At 64.5% G+C, this 14634-nt stretch overlaps 3 protein-coding genes across 3 annotated transcripts in view; 1 reads left to right on the forward strand and 2 right to left on the reverse strand.

Moving 5' to 3' along the window:
• H696_02974 (hypothetical protein) overlaps positions 1-2948 on the reverse strand; it is a 6927-nt gene extending 3979 nt beyond the window's left edge. Inside the window, exons 1-2 of the mRNA XM_009496858.1 lie at positions 2028-2948; positions 1820-1826 (exon numbers count right to left, since the gene is read on the reverse strand). Of these exons, the coding sequence (XP_009495133.1) occupies positions 1820-1826; positions 2028-2735 (715 nt within the window). The 5' untranslated portion in view covers positions 2736-2948. The remainder of the gene's footprint in view (positions 1-1819; positions 1827-2027) is intronic.
• A 3274-nt stretch (positions 2949-6222) lies between these two features.
• Positions 6223-13248, forward strand: H696_02975 (hypothetical protein). The gene is made up of 8 exons (XM_009496859.1): positions 6223-6452; positions 6613-6758; positions 6876-7007; positions 7189-7450; positions 7603-7760; positions 7902-10547; positions 10737-12602; positions 12809-13248. Exons 1-8 carry the CDS (start codon positions 6371-6373, stop codon positions 13067-13069), a joined length of 5553 nt encoding a protein of 1850 aa, XP_009495134.1. The 5' UTR covers positions 6223-6370; the 3' UTR covers positions 13070-13248.
• A 317-nt stretch (positions 13249-13565) lies between these two features.
• On the reverse strand, positions 13566-14583 carry H696_02976 (hypothetical protein). The gene is made up of 2 exons (XM_009496860.1): positions 14336-14583; positions 13566-14205 (listed from the first exon to the last, which is right to left on the reverse strand). Exons 1-2 carry the CDS (start codon positions 14566-14568, stop codon positions 13701-13703), a joined length of 738 nt encoding a protein of 245 aa, XP_009495135.1. The 5' UTR covers positions 14569-14583; the 3' UTR covers positions 13566-13700.
• Between the last annotated feature and the right edge of the window lie 51 nt (positions 14584-14634).

The raw sequence follows: 14634 nt of genomic DNA on the forward strand, positions 1-14634 counted from the left end.
CCGATCGGCCGGACACAAAAGACAGGCCCGCTTTCAGACCTGAAGTCGAGAGGGGCAGATCGAGCTCCGGCCCAGCACAGCGGGGGGGGGAGGGGCGGGGCGGGGGAAGAGCTAAAGCGGCCCCCCACCGCGGGGAGGGGGGTGCGTCGGGCGGATGCCCGACCACACCGACACACGGGCCGTGCGAGCGCCGCGGTGGTGGTGGTGGTGGCCACGGAGCCTCCCGGCAGCCAAAGGCAGACTCGCCTCCAGGGGGCGAAGCAGCTAGCCGGAGGGGGAATGGTGTACGCCGGTCGCCCTTGTCGCCTGCGGCCCGGCGCCTGGGGCGAGATGTCCCGGGGCCGGATCGTTGGCAGCACTCGACTCGTGCGGCCGTTATTGTTCCTGTCCTGCCTGCGAGAAACCACTGGCCAGAATGGCCGAGGTCCGATGTGTTCAAACCAGTGGCCCGCGCGTGGGGAGGGGCGAGATGCCGCCCAAGGCAGGGGGCGGGGAGCTGGTCAGCGTGGGGAGCGGAGATCGGCACCAGCGGGGGGGGGGGGGGGGGACAATGAGCAAGCACGGCCACCGGACTTTGCAGGCTCTGACTCTGGGGCCTCACTCCGGCAGTTCGTTAACTGCCTTGGGTTAATGATCGGCCACGGAGATGAGGTGCCGTCGGACGGGCGAGACATGCCCCAACCATCGAGTTAGCGGAGGGGCAAACGCTCCAACAGGGGCTCACGCCGGTGGCGTCACGAGGTGCCCAGTGTGACGGTCCCCGGGGCGGGTTGGTAAATATGCACATTTGGCTGTCCAACCTGCGATGCTGCGGCAAACAAGTTCTCCAGCAGGCGTGGCACACCTTCCCTCCAATCACGGCCGCACTTTGCAGCGACCTGGTCGGGAACGAAGGGGGGGGGGGAGCGGCACTCTTCCCGGGGCGGGCCGCCTGGCCCGGATCCTCCCGGGGCGACAGGCATCGTCCTTGACCGGGGGCTGGACCCGGCTGGAGCGGGCCCGGGGTCTTTGCAACACCCGTTGAAGGAGGCTTCATGGCACACACGCAAATGGCTGGAGAAGAGTGCTTCCTCTTGTCTCGGGTGGGGGCCCTCTCCCCTCTCGTTCAATCGCGATGGCGATTTCCTGTCTCGCCCCCTCTGGAGGAGGGGAAGAGAGGAGGCGAGAGGCGCAAGAAAGGAAAAAAACAGGGAATCCCAGGCCCCCGCCCACCCTCCGCCCCCCTTTTGCCCGCGTCTCCTCCCCCAGCGTCAGCTGCTTGACATTGTGCAACCCCCCCACCCCACCCATACACCCTCTCGCTGGGACATGTGCGCTACGCGCACGCACACGCGGCAGAGGGACGAGGGGAGACCACCCCCCAAATGAAAGAGATGGAATGGCATGAAAGTGGCCAGCCCAGGAGAGGGCAGTGTGGGGAGCAAAACAAGGGAGAGAGAGAGAGACAGAGAGCACGCGAAGAGTCACACACACACACACACACAAAGAAAAAAGGGCGGCGGCACGCATGGAGAGAAGGAAGAGGGGGGGTCTCTCCCCGGCCGCTGCCGCATAGAAAAAGGAGAGGAGGATAAAACGAGGGCGTTTATCAATTGAAGGTGGGCAATCGGACACAAGAGCTGTCTCTCGCTCCCTCCACAGGACGGAAGGACGGGCAAAACCCCCCCCGCACGGGAAGACAACGGAATGGGGCACACTCGCGCGGCCAGCCGTGGGGTGAGGTAATGGGGGGAGGGGCGCGCCCTCACTCCGCTGAAAGAGAGAGAGGCGGACACACACGCCGCGCGTCGTGAGTATATTTAGCGGGAGAGGACGATACCGTCGAACTGCGGGAGAGAGAGAGAGAACCACCGGCCGGGCAAGAGGGGGAGAAAAGGAAAGGCGAGAGGGGGCACAAACAGACACAAGCCGGAAAAGAGAGTCAGTGGCGGGGCGCGGCAAATAGAGGGGGATGTGCTCGCGCACATATGCGAGCACACGCAGAGGAGAGAGAGAGAGAGAGGGAGGGAGGGAGAGCCATGACGCACGGTCTTCTGGAACCACTGGATGGTCTCCTCCTTGGAGATGCGCTGGGGAGCACCAACACGGGACTTGCAGCGGCGGCGCTGGGCGACGCGGAAGCCGGGGCGGTTCATGACGACGTAGAAGTCCAGACCGTAAATACCGGTGGAGGGGTCGTACTTGATACCGAGATCGATGTGCTCATCGATACCGAAACCGAAGTTGCCGGTGTCACAGAAGTTGACCTTGCGGAGCTCGTACTCCTTGACCTTGAGGCCCTTCTCGAGGAGCTCAGCGGCCTTGGGGCCACGGACGGTAACCCAGCAGGAGATCTTCTCGTTACGGCGGATGTTGAACTGGCGGACGGTGTAGCGAGCGCGAGAGAACATGGGGGTCTGACCGGTAAGCTGCTCGAGGACCTTGGCGGCACGAGTCAGACGATCACCAGACTCACCAACACAGATGTTAAGGCAGAGCTTGGCGATGCGCAGGTCGCGCATCTTGTTAGCAACAGCAGTCTCGGCCTGGGAGGAAGGAAGGGACATGATTCGGCCGGGGAGAGGGGGGAAGAGAGAGAGAGAGGGAGGATGAACGGGAGAGGTGTCAGCGGCCAAGAAGCGCGAGAATCCGAAGATGCAGACAGGCGGGCGGAGGATATGCTGGGGAGGTCGGGAATCGACAAGAGTGCAGGGGGGGACGGGCTTAAATACGCCCCACAGGGGGAGTGGGCACATCGGATGCACGACAAAGAGCCGTGCATCCGACAGGAACCTCCTTTCCCCGGAAGGGCGTAGATACGACCGTGCCAGAAGTCGGCAGTCCCACCGGCGCAGAGAAGAGAGAGAGAGGGACAGAGGGAGGGGATGGAGCACGATAGGGGCGGCGCATGCACACGGGCACGGGGTGCTTCGTTCCGCGGGCCCGCGCACGCGCGCGCGCACACACACACACACGCTTGCATACGCGCCCCGCGCCACTCGACCCCCCGCCTGTGCATGTGCCAGGGCCTCACACACTGCCCTCGCCGGGGCGGGGAAGAGGGGACCTGGCGCATGGCGCCAGAAGACCAGGGGCACAGAGGCATGGGGACAGCAGGCGGGAGACACGGCAACGAGCCCGCGCGGATGTGCGCGCGCGCGCGCGCGACGGAAGACGGGGCAAAACGGGAGATAGATGCCAGGGTCTTCGTCACGCCACGAGGAAAAGAGAGGAGCAGCCCACGCAGCATGCGGCGGCGGCGGCGACGGCGGCGGCGTCTCCGCAAGGCGCGCACAAGCACGAGGGCCGCCCCTCCGCGAGACCTATCGAGTCCAAGTCCGTTTCCCTCGCTCTTCCGTGCATCGAGAGGAGGGGTGTATATGCGAATCCGAGAAGGAAGGCACGACAGGAGGGAGGGAGGGATGGCAAAGCGCGCGCGCGCGCGCGAGCAAGAAGGAGGTGGCGCGAGGGGAAGGGGGGGAGTGGCGAAGAAAGGGGGGGGAGGCGGGCGGTCGAGAATCAAGAAGGGGATTGTACCATCTTGACGTTCGCTTCGGGATTTGAACAAAAAAAGACAAAAAACCAAGCGGAGAGGCTGGCCAATGGGGTGACCGGGCGCCGGAGTGAGCCAAAAATATCCCCCTCCCCTGGCGCGACCCGTCATGCCAGTAAACGCCGCGCATCGGGGGAGCGAGCGTGTGTGCACACTCCGGGGACAAGCAGTCCCCCCTCCCCCTGTGTGGCCGGCGCGCCCGTACGCCCCCCCGTCCCCCGTCCCCCGGTCCCCCTCGCGACAACCAACATCTGGACAAAGGTGCTGCGGGCGAGGGGAGGGATGACTCCGGCAGAGGATGCACGCATCAGCCTCAGGGTCGGGGCAACGGGACAGCCAGCCCGGGGGGGGGGGTGAGAGAATTCCGCACCACACCGCCGCAGCCTCACCCCCCCCCCCCCCCCCCGATGCTTTCTCCACCGCCCTACCCCCACGGCAGCATGCAAACAAGCGAAGCTGGAGAGGAACGGGGACACACCTTGGCCGGCCTGGTGCACCCACCAGGATCCGGGTCGCCAGCCTTGGAACGAGGAGCGCAGCCTTTGGTGAGGCAGCAACTCTCCCGCTGCCCCGGCCCCCCTCCCCACCCTGCTTGGGCCAGGTGGAGGGAGGGGGTCGACCCGGACATCGGGTTTGTTGTTTGATGGAAAAGCGGGTCGCCCAGCCCCCACGTACCCCGATTCCCCTCGGTGCGTGCGGCGTGTACGCCGGACACGCATATCGCGGCACCGGATATGCGCGCCAGGGGGCCCAGACACTCGTCCACTCAGTGCTCCGCGAGGGTCCGGTCCGCGGCCATCAAGCTCCTTCTGGAGCGCCCCACGCACCCGCCCCCTCTTCGAACACCCTGCGATAGCCCTCCCCTCCAAGGGGGAGGTCGCCAAGGGTATACGCTCTCAGGCAGAGCAGAATAGGGGGATCTGACTCGGAGAAGGACAGAGAAAGCCCCCACGAACCGTGCTTTCGTGGCCCGGTGCCAAGTATGGCGGCCCGAACCAGGGGCCCCATGATGTACACACAGGGCCGAAGTGAGCATAAGCAGGACGCCGCATCTGGTCTCCTTTCCCCCGGCCTCACTCTCCCCCTGGTGTGTACGGCATCCGACGGCCATGGAGCACGTCGGTAGGGAGGGGAACAAGAAGTCAACCCTAAACCTCCCAACCCCCGAGCTGGCCCCGTGCCGCCCAACACAAACACCATAATCAGCACACATGAGTGGGGTGTGATCCAGAAATAATATATCCTCGCTTGTTATTTCGATTTTCCCGGCTCCAAGCGGCGAGCGCCAGTTTTTGGCTCCGCGGAGGGGGGAGCGGAAGCCTGGCCTGGGTGCCTGCCGGGTGCCAGCCGGATAGGCCGCACCTCTGCCGTGGATTCCCCTTTGGCCGGCGGACGGCCATGGATGTGTGTTGCAGGCCAGAGATCCTGGAGCCCATGGTCTGGAGACAATCCGCTTCTCCGGATCCGTCTTCGGAGCTCTCCCCCGGCCAGGCGCCAGTTGCCGTGTCTCGGGGTGCTTGGGGGGGGGGGGGGGGGTGACTTAAGGCTGCGGGAGCACCGGGATTCGTCGGTTAGCACCCGGTCCTCCACGTTCGGGTTGGGGAGGCGTGCCCGGAGCGAGCCGAGTGGCGGACCCGGCCTCCGGTCACGCAACCCACTCTCCGGGCCTGCCCCCTCTCGGTGACTGCCCCGAACAAAGCAGCCCACGCTCCAGGTGCAGCGGGGGGGGGGGGGGGGGCGAACCCCGCCGGCATACAGGCCCCAGATCCCGACAGGGGTCGGCGGGCGGCGGGCCGGAGGGCGATCCCCTGCCCCCCCCCCTGGCAATCCCCGGTAATTTTTTGGGTGTGGCCGGCGAACGGCAGGCTGCGATCGGCTCTCCCAAAGCAGGGCGCGCACAACACCCCAGCCGCGGAGGGGGCGCCTCTTCGGGAAAAGGGGGCCGCGAGAGAACATGAGTGATCTCAAGCGGCTTTCGTGCCCCCGCCGTGGTATCCCTGTGGGCGGATGTTTATTTTCTTTTCCCCAGTCCCCTCTATGCCCAGCTGGCAGCTCGCCCTCCCGTTTCCCGAGTCGGGCGAGGGAGCGGGGGGGGGGGGGGGCCATACGTTGGGGGCCTTGCGATTCTCGCCGACTCTGGAGGCCCTGCCCTCCCGAGGGTGCTGTGTTGCGGGTGCCGGCCACGGGTTGCTGGAAACTTGCATTCCCTGTTGGGCCGGGTGGGGCGCGGGCGAGGACAAGGCCGAGGGGTTCGAAGGGGACCTCCTTGGCGCGGGCACCAGGGCAACCTGACCTCTGGCGACTCCCTGGGCGGCTCTCCGGTGGCCGCCGCGCGATCGTTGTCCGGGCGCCATCGTGGCCCCGGTGTGACTTCCACCCCTCCACCCCATCCGCTCTCATTTCCGGGCGTCCATCCCCCGGGAGCGTGTCTGACACCGTTGGGGCCGGGTCTGGGTCGGCGTCTCCCCCCCCCCCCCCCCCCCGCCCTTCTCTCTCGCTCCCCCTGGTCACAGGTCTTGGCCCCCTCAGGCTGGGTGGCGGCGGTCGCAACTCCCTGCCTCGCTCTCCCTCGAGATGGTGGGGGTGACGGGGGGCGGAGCCGAACATGCGATCGCCCGTGTGGTGGTGGCCCAATGGCCTTCTTTTATCATAGTGACCCTTTCGACGGCGCCTGGCCCACCCCACCAGCGGCCTCCTCCTTCCCTTCCCTCCCCTACCCCCCCCCTTTCACCTCCCTCTCAGATATCCGCATACGCCCTCCTGTCCTCCCTCCTCCGCTGAGTCCATCCACACGTGCACGCACACGCACGCGCGCGTTCCCCCACCCACGCCGCGGCCATGTCCTTCTTTGGCTCGAGCAAGAAGCCCGAGACCCCGGTCCGCAAGGTGACCGTCCTCACCACTGGCGGCCACATTGACGGTACATGCCCCTCTTCCCTTTCATGCCCTCCCTGCCGCCAGGTCCCCATTCCGACAACCTCCCTCTCATACACACACACACACACACACACGCACGCACACATATACGCGCCTACTCTTTCCCTCCCCCTGCCTTGCTTACTCACGTCCCACTGGCACAGGACTCGTCTCCACCCTGGTGGCCAAGCTGAATGATCGCGACAATGCTGCCCGCGACTCGATCAAGCGCTCGCTGATGGACATTGGCCAGCGCCACCCGGACCTGGTTCTCTCGGTCTCGGCCAGTTACCTGACCAACAACTCCGGCGTGCGTCCCCACCCCGCCCTGCCCCTCGGTCCCTCTGCTCTGTAGGTTGGTCACCTCCATTAACATGTGTCCTTTATGCTGCACCGCCTTGCCCCTCCCCCTCTCCCATGTTCGCAGGCCTCGACCTCGCACCGGATCGCCCTGCTCACGATCATGCAATCGCTGATCGAATCCCACCACGATCGTGTCACCAACTCCCTGACGCATGACCTGGCCAGCCTGGCCTTCAGCGAGATGACCGCCACCGACGTGCGTGCTTTTTTCTTCCACATACAGCATGCGGGCAAATATTGCAAAATTTCACACGCATTTGCCTTCACGCTGCTTGTCCTCCTGATTCTGATCACCCCATTCGCCCATTCCCCCCCCCCCCCCCCTGCCCCCCCTTCACATGTTCCGCCTCCTGTTCCGCGATCGTCTCACATCGTAGGAGATCAAAGCCGACTGGCAGAACACCGCCTGCGGGCTCCTCGTGTCGCTTGGTATCTTCCAGGCTCCCTTTGTGTTGCAGTCGCTGCTGGATCGCATGCCGCACGGCCAGCTGCCGCACTACTTCGTCATCAAGGCCCTCGGTGACCTTGCCGTCGCCAACCCCCTGTTCATGGTTCCCCATCTGAAGGAGATCTTTGGCAAGTTGGTGGCCCTGCTGAACCTCATTAAGCATGACAACATCCGCTGGGTGTTCACCTCCAGTGCGCTCCTCCTCTCTCCTCTCTCCTCTCTCTCTCTCTGTCTCCCATCCCCGCTCACTGTGTGCCGAGAGACACCTTCTGAGACACCTTCCGAGACACCTGCTCATCACGACCGACTAATCCCCTCGCGCTTCCCCCTCCCACCCTCCCAGCTATTGGCCACTTCTGCGAGGCCATTCACCGCTTCCGGGCCGAGGCCGATCCGGCTACCTTCCAGGCTGCCGGCATTGATCGATCCACCTTCGCCGGTGATGTGTACACCAGCTTCGACATGTTTTTCGGCCAGTGGCTTGGCCGCAGCGAGCCCTCGGTACGTGGTCCATCCTGCTTGGCAGGGAGCTGCCCCTTTCCCAGCCACCGGGGAGTCACGGTGTTTGCCTGTTGCTCTGCCTCTTCGGCGGATTTCAACCGTCATCTCATGCCTGCATTTTTCCCTTCCCCTGCTCTGTAGCTTCGCCTAGCCGTCATCGAGGCCGTCGGCCATCTGTCCCAGTCGATGGATCGCGAGCAGTTCGAGGCCAATCTGCCGCGGATTGTTTCCGGCATTTTGCAGCTCTACCGCAAGGAGAAGTTCCTGCTGCCCATCACCCATGGCCTGGTGCAGGTGTTGGAGGTGGCCACCGCCGGTGGGTCGCGCTCGCTCGACCAGCAAATCCCCCAGCTGATGCAGACCATGCACGGGCTCATCTGCGCGCCGGAGCTCCAGCCCTCGGTCAACCCGGCGCTGATGCGCAATTTCAGCGAGATGCTCCGGTGCTGGGAGATCATGGCCAACACATTCACCGACGAGGTGCTCTTCTTCCTGTTGCAGCGCTTCGTCGACTCGCGCGACGAGCGCATTCGCGTGGGGACCCTGCTTATCCTCAAGCATCTGGTCAATGCCTGTGACGGGGTCATGCAGGCTCGTCGGGCGGTGGTGGTCAGTGGCCTGCGGCCCCTCTTGCCGGAAACCAGCTACAAGGTTCGCCGCGCCTTTGCCCAGGTCATTGTCACCATGGCCTCGCACAATTACCTCTCGCTCGAGGGTGGCCAGCTGCTGGTGGAGTTCATCGTCCGGCAATGCTCCATCTCCGAGGCCGATGAGCAGGCCTACACCAAGGCCCTGGCCAGCAACAAGGCCATGCAGGCCGATCCGGACCCCGTGACGCCGGCCATGCTGCGCAGCATGTGCGAGAACATCCTGTCGCTGCTGACCACCACCATCTCCAACATGGAGGGGGTCCTGTGGCCGTACCTCTTTGAGATGCTCACCCCGGTGGGCTACTACCCGGCGGCCAGTGTTGTTGCTCGGTCGCTGTCTCTGATTGCCGAGCGCAAGCGCGGCGCCGGTGACTCGGACGATGTCGATGCCGATGACGACCAGGCCAATGACGCGGCCGATGGCGAGGAGGAGAAGGACGCTGCGCGCGGCCCCTGCCCGGAGTACATGATCGACTTTGATGAGCTGCTGAACCTCCCGCGGCCGCATGCCATCATTGCTCGGCTGCTGGTCCTGGCTTCGCAGCCACATGCCCAGCGCCAGCTTGGTGACAACATTTTGGCCTTCCTGCGCGCGGCCGGGCCCATTTTCCACCCTTCCCTGGCATACCTGTGGGACGAGGTGATCCCGCGGCTGCGCGTGCGCCTGCAGGAGCGTTCGGAGAACATGGCCCAGTGGAGTGCCTCCCGCTGGGAGGACATGATCCTGCGCTTGCTGACTCGCACGCTGGGGGTGGTGGATGATGATGAGTGGCTGGTCGAGCTGGGCGAGGCCTTCTGTTCCCAGGTGACCCTGTACAGTGGCGACTCCGCCATCATGCGCCAGTATCGGGCCATGCTCTTCAAGCTGGTCGGTGCGCTGACCGAGAAGTCCACCAAGAAGGCCTATGTGCGCGAGCGTCTGGACGTCCTGCTGGACATGGCGCAGCACAGTGTCGAGGAGGACCGCGAGGGCCTGGCAGCCGGTTTTGGCCATTGCGCCGCGGCACACCTGGATCTGGTTCTGGACAAGCTGCAGGACACCCTGCAGAATATGATCCTCGACAAGAAGGGCGGCAGCGGCGGTGGCGGCTTCTTCTCCTTCTTCGGCGGCAGCAATGACGATGACAAGGCCACCGGCGCCCGGGCCGCTGACCCGGAGCTCCTTAAGTGCACGGTGGCCCTGTGCTTCGGCAAGGCGGCCCTCCATGCGGACCGGGTGCTGATCAAGAGTCGCCTGGATGTGGCCATCATCGGTCACCTGTTGCCGCTCTTCCCCACGGCCAAGCGGGCTGTGGTCAAGGAGAGCCTCGTTCAGGCGGTGGATCTCCTGGCACGGGCCATGCACGTGGATCACATTGGCCCGGGGTACCTGTGCTCCAAGCGTCGGGATCTGGTTGTGGCCCTGACGGGATTTGTGCGGTCCGCTCCGCTGGCGCCGCCTGCCAAGCCGGTCCGGGTGCCGGAGTCTTCGGACGCGGTGCTGGTGTCCTCGCTGCTGGCCATCGCCAACCTCCTGCAGCTTGACCCGCCGCTGCCGGCCCAGGAGGAGCAGGACCTCCTGACTGCTGTGCTGGATGTGGTCATCCGTCTGCGTCCGGGAACCTCGGCTCCGGCGCTCGAGCATCTGGATGCCGTTCTCGAGGGTGTGGACCTGATCTTCCAGGCGCTGGTGCGCAAGACGCCGACGCTGGTGCAGCTGGATCGTCTGATCGCCTACCTGAAGCCGTACCTGACGTCGGCCGAGTTGGAGTCCCGTCAGCGGGCCATTCGTCTGCTGGGCACCCTGCTGCTGTCTTTCACCGATGTGGTGGATGCACTGCTGGAGGAGGCCGAGGCCGAGGCCGAGGAGAATGGCGGCAGTGCCTCCTTCGAGCTGTCGACCACCGACAAGGATCGTGTGGCGCTGGTCGGCATCCTGGCGGTACTCATTTCCCGCTGCGCCGACCCGAGCCTGGAGATCCGCCTGACGGCCAATGAGTGCATCAGCAAGCTCTTCGAGATCCGAAGCCTGTGTGCCGGGCTTGACAATAGCCAGCTCATCCAGCGGATCATTGACATCGGTGATAGTGTGGGTTCTGACGACTCGGCCACGCAGTTCGAGGCGATCCATGGCCTCGCGCGCGTCATTGCGCCGGAGGTATGTTCGTGTGGGGGCACGCGCGCGCGCGCGCGCGCACATGGGCTTGCCCCCGCCCCTTTGGGCATTTCTTTCTTCCCCCCTCTTGCTTCATTTATTCCCTTCACCTTTTGGCGCCTCTGACGTGCGTGTGCTGACCATCCGCATGGCCCTTTTGCCTTGTTCCCCCTCTGCCCCGTGGTATGGCAGCTCACTGCCGTGGAGCTGTTCCCCTTCATCAAGGGCCTTCTCGATGGTCTGGTGGATTGCGAGCCGAATGCCGCCAGTGGTGTGTGCCTGGTCTTGAATGGTGTCCTGCGCCTGCGCGGAGCCCAGGTGGCTGAGCATGTTGCGACCATCTTTGCTGGCATCACTTCTGCCCTGCGCGAGCTGTATGAGCTGGAGGCGCGCAGCCAGCCCGGGTCGCCGGGATCCGGCAAGGTGCCGGTCGTCGCCCCGGCCGGCGGGGCCAACCACCAGACCACCATCTCCGGAACACTGCACGCGCTGCGTACTCTGACTGCGCATCACCTGGTCCCGGTGGCGGACTGCTTCCTAACCCAGGCGGAGCTTCCCCACCCGGCACATGTCAACCGGGCGCTGCAGTCGCTGGCCAAGGATGGCAAGCTGAATGGCCTGCTGATGCGGCATTACTTGGATGTGCTGCTGACTTCGCAGCCATACAAGGAGAAGCCGCTCAAGAGCAGCGGCATCAACATGAAGTTCGAGCGGGAGGCTACCCATGCTCCGGCTTCGGCGACCCTGCTTTTGCGGACCATGTTTGAGGCCCGCGGTCGGGAGATTCGCGCGGTGTCGCGCGAGCAGGCGGCCCCCCTGGTGGCTGGGCTGCTCATTCGCATTGGGTCTACCATGGACCTGGTGCAGGGGAGCTGCTTCGGCCGCGACCTGAACGCGGATACCATCAATGCTCTGGTGGCTCTGTTCGAGTGTCTGCGCGATTCGGTGCTGGATTCCGAAGAGGCCGAGGAGGATCCCGCGGTGCAGGTCCTTCGCGTGGTGGCCGAGGTTCGCGACTCCCTGGGGTCCAAGGATGTGGCCGTGTACACGGAGGCCCTGACGGCCATTGCTCGGACGCTGTTCCTGGCGTACGCCACGAGCCCGCTGCCGGAGGACAATGATCTGGTGGCGCAGCTGGCTCGGGAATTCGCGCCCTTCCTCTCGCGCAATTTCGACCTCCAGCGCATCGCCGCGTCGGCCATCTTTGCGGCCTTCATCGGGGTGTGCCATGATGGGGCCTCTGCCGGGGGCTCGGTCGCCGGGGCCAGCTCGGCCACCATTGACATGGACGGCTCGGGCGCCAGTGAGGCTGGTCTGGCGGCGGCTGCCAAGGCGGCCAAGGCTGCCAAGGCGGCGGCTGCTGCCTCGGCCGCGGCGGCTGCCTCCGGCGGACCTTCGCCCATGGATGAGCTGCTCGGGGTCCTGATCAATGCGCTACTGGCCCGGCAGGCGGATCACCATCCCAGTGTGCGTGTCCTGGTCCTTCGTGGCCTGGGCAATGTGGCGGAATGCGGCGCGCGCAGTGTCAACACCTATGCCACGACCCTGCTGTCGGCCCTGCTGGCTGGTCTGGACGACCCGGTCAAGCAGACCACCTCCAGCATGAGCAGCTCCGAGAAGAAGGAGGCCGAGGAGGCCGGGCTACTGATGACCATGAGCGCCATGGAGGGCCTGCGGCAGGTGCTGTCCGTGGTGGACTCCACCTACTTCATTCCCATGCTGGTGAATGTGTGCAACCGGCTGCGGCCCTTCTTCGAGAATCCGACGGACCACGTGCGGGCCGCGTCCATCGAGCTGTTCGGTGTACTCGGACGCTTTGGTGCCGAGGATAGCCTCTGCTGCAGCATCTTCCTGGCGCAGATCCACATGAACATGATGGCCATGTATCTGCACCTGAGCGATGAGAGTCCGGAGGTGGTTGCGGCCACCAAGCGCACTCTTGTGAAGTTTGCCCCGCTGCTGCCGGCCGCACCGGTGACCGAGTTCTTCGAGGCGGCCCTGGATGAGTCGAAGCCGCTGCAGGTGGGCGAGTTCACCCACAAGTTCACCTCGCTGCTGGTACGTCAAAAGAGAGCCAGTCCCTGGGCGGGGGGTTTGCTTGTGTCATTCGACACATGTTCCCATTGGGCGGGCGCCATCATGTTTGCCTTTTTTTTTCCTCCCCCTCTTTCTTTCACTCTCCGTCTTCTAACCAGGGCCTTCTTCCGTGCAACCCCCCCCCCCCTCCCCCTCCCCCACGCACACCATGTACGCTCGTGTCTCAGATCAAGCACTTCCCCACCCACATCAACTCCTACTTGAACGACATCACAAACGCCATGCGCAGCAAGTGGGCCTGGCAGCGCGCTCATGCGGCTCTGTTTGCCGGGTACCTGCTGGGGCAGCTGGCCACCTTCTCGGCGGACCTGCGCGCCGGGATCAGTGTCGACCATGTTTGCACTGCGCTGGACCACCTGATGAAGGACGATTCGGCTCCGGTCCGTGCCAAGTGCGCTGAGGCCATCTCCCTGCTTTATGAGTATTGAGGGATGTGCCATGTGGCGCATTTTTCCGTGCACCCAGTGCCCATGCGAGGGCGGGGGGCCACGCATTTCCTCTCCCCTCCCTCCATATTTTCGTGTCCATCCTCCCGTCATGGGGTCCCGCGACCTTCATGTTTGCGCGTTCCCCCCACACCCAAATACACCTTGTGACCTACCGGAAACATGTGTGGCCACCCACTGGGCAGCCTCCTCGCGCCCACAAAGCAGGAAGTCCCCAGAGGGATGGCAAAGCTGTGAACAAGACGAGCAAGATTGGTCTTTGTATTACACCATGGCGATGGAGGGGGAGAGAGACATGCGTGAGGGCGCGGTGGAACTACTCGCGCTGGCGCGGCTCCCTCCTTCGTCCAAGCACCACCCGGGCAGCAGGGGGGGGGGGGGGGGGATGAAGTTGAGGCCAAGTAGCATTGTCGCGCATGGCCATGTGCTTTCCTCCTTTCTGGTGTACTCCGCCAGGGAGTGCACCCGCTGGCCGGCCGGCCGGCCTGAAGAGGGGGGGGGGGGGTTGAGGGCGGGGCATCTACTTCACAAGTACAGGGAGGGGGAATCGGCTTTGTTTTTTTTTTGCTTGTTTTTTTTCTCCCCTCAAAAGAGGAGAGAGGCCAACATCCGATCAGTAGCCATCGTCCCCGAGGTCGCGCGAGCGGAAGATCGAGCTACGCAGGGCATCGCTGGCGGTGGCACCGCCGCGAGTCGACGACCGGGGAGCCTCCTCCATGTCACTCTCAACGGCACGGGCCTGCTTCAGCATCCACTCCATCTCATCGACAGTGCGGTTGAGGCCACCGAGGGCCGCGGCACCGACCCACTGGCGGATGGGCTTACCACTGAGGTAGACCATGAGGGTGGGGCACCGGTCGTCCGGGTAGCCCGGCACCAGGAGAGACCCAATGCCACGGACGAACTTGGTGGCCGGGAACTTCTGAGCCAGCTGAACCAGGTGAGCCGAGGCCAGGCGACAGGCGGTGGATCCCTGGGCCGTGGTCATCAGCACGACCACCGGCACCCCGGCCGGGGCGTTGGTCACCTCGTTGACGTAGTCCGTCTGGGAGATGTCTTGGATGGACCCGTAGCGCGAACGCTGGGCGAGCTCACGCATCTCGGCGATGCGCTTCTGACTGTGAAGGAGGGTGATCGATGGGGAAAGGGCAAATGTGCATGGATGCATCCGTGTCAATAGAGGTGGTGTGGAGCTGGATCCGTGTGCGTGTGCATGTGTTTTTCGCATGGCGTGCGACATCTACGCACCGGAACTCCATCAGGAGAGTCTCCTCAAAGTCATCCTCGACCTCATCCAGCTCATCGAGATTCATGCGCTCCAGACGGGCGGTACCGTCAGCGTGGCGGGCAATGGTGTGGTCCAGGAGCGCCTCGATGGCGTCCTCGGAAACCTCGAGCTCACCAGCCGAACGCTTGGGGGGGATGATGCCACGCGCACGGAGGATGTCATTGAACTCGGTGTCCTCGTCGTGGTTGTTCATGATGACCTGGGGGGGGGGGGGAAGGTTGGGTGTGCTTCTTCTTTCTCGGTCTTCTCGAGATGACGG

This window comes from Fonticula alba (assembly GCF_000388065.1).
Source record: "Fonticula alba strain ATCC 38817 unplaced genomic scaffold supercont2.4, whole genome shotgun sequence".
In the NCBI taxonomy this organism is placed as follows: Eukaryota; order Rotosphaerida; family Fonticulaceae; genus Fonticula; species Fonticula alba.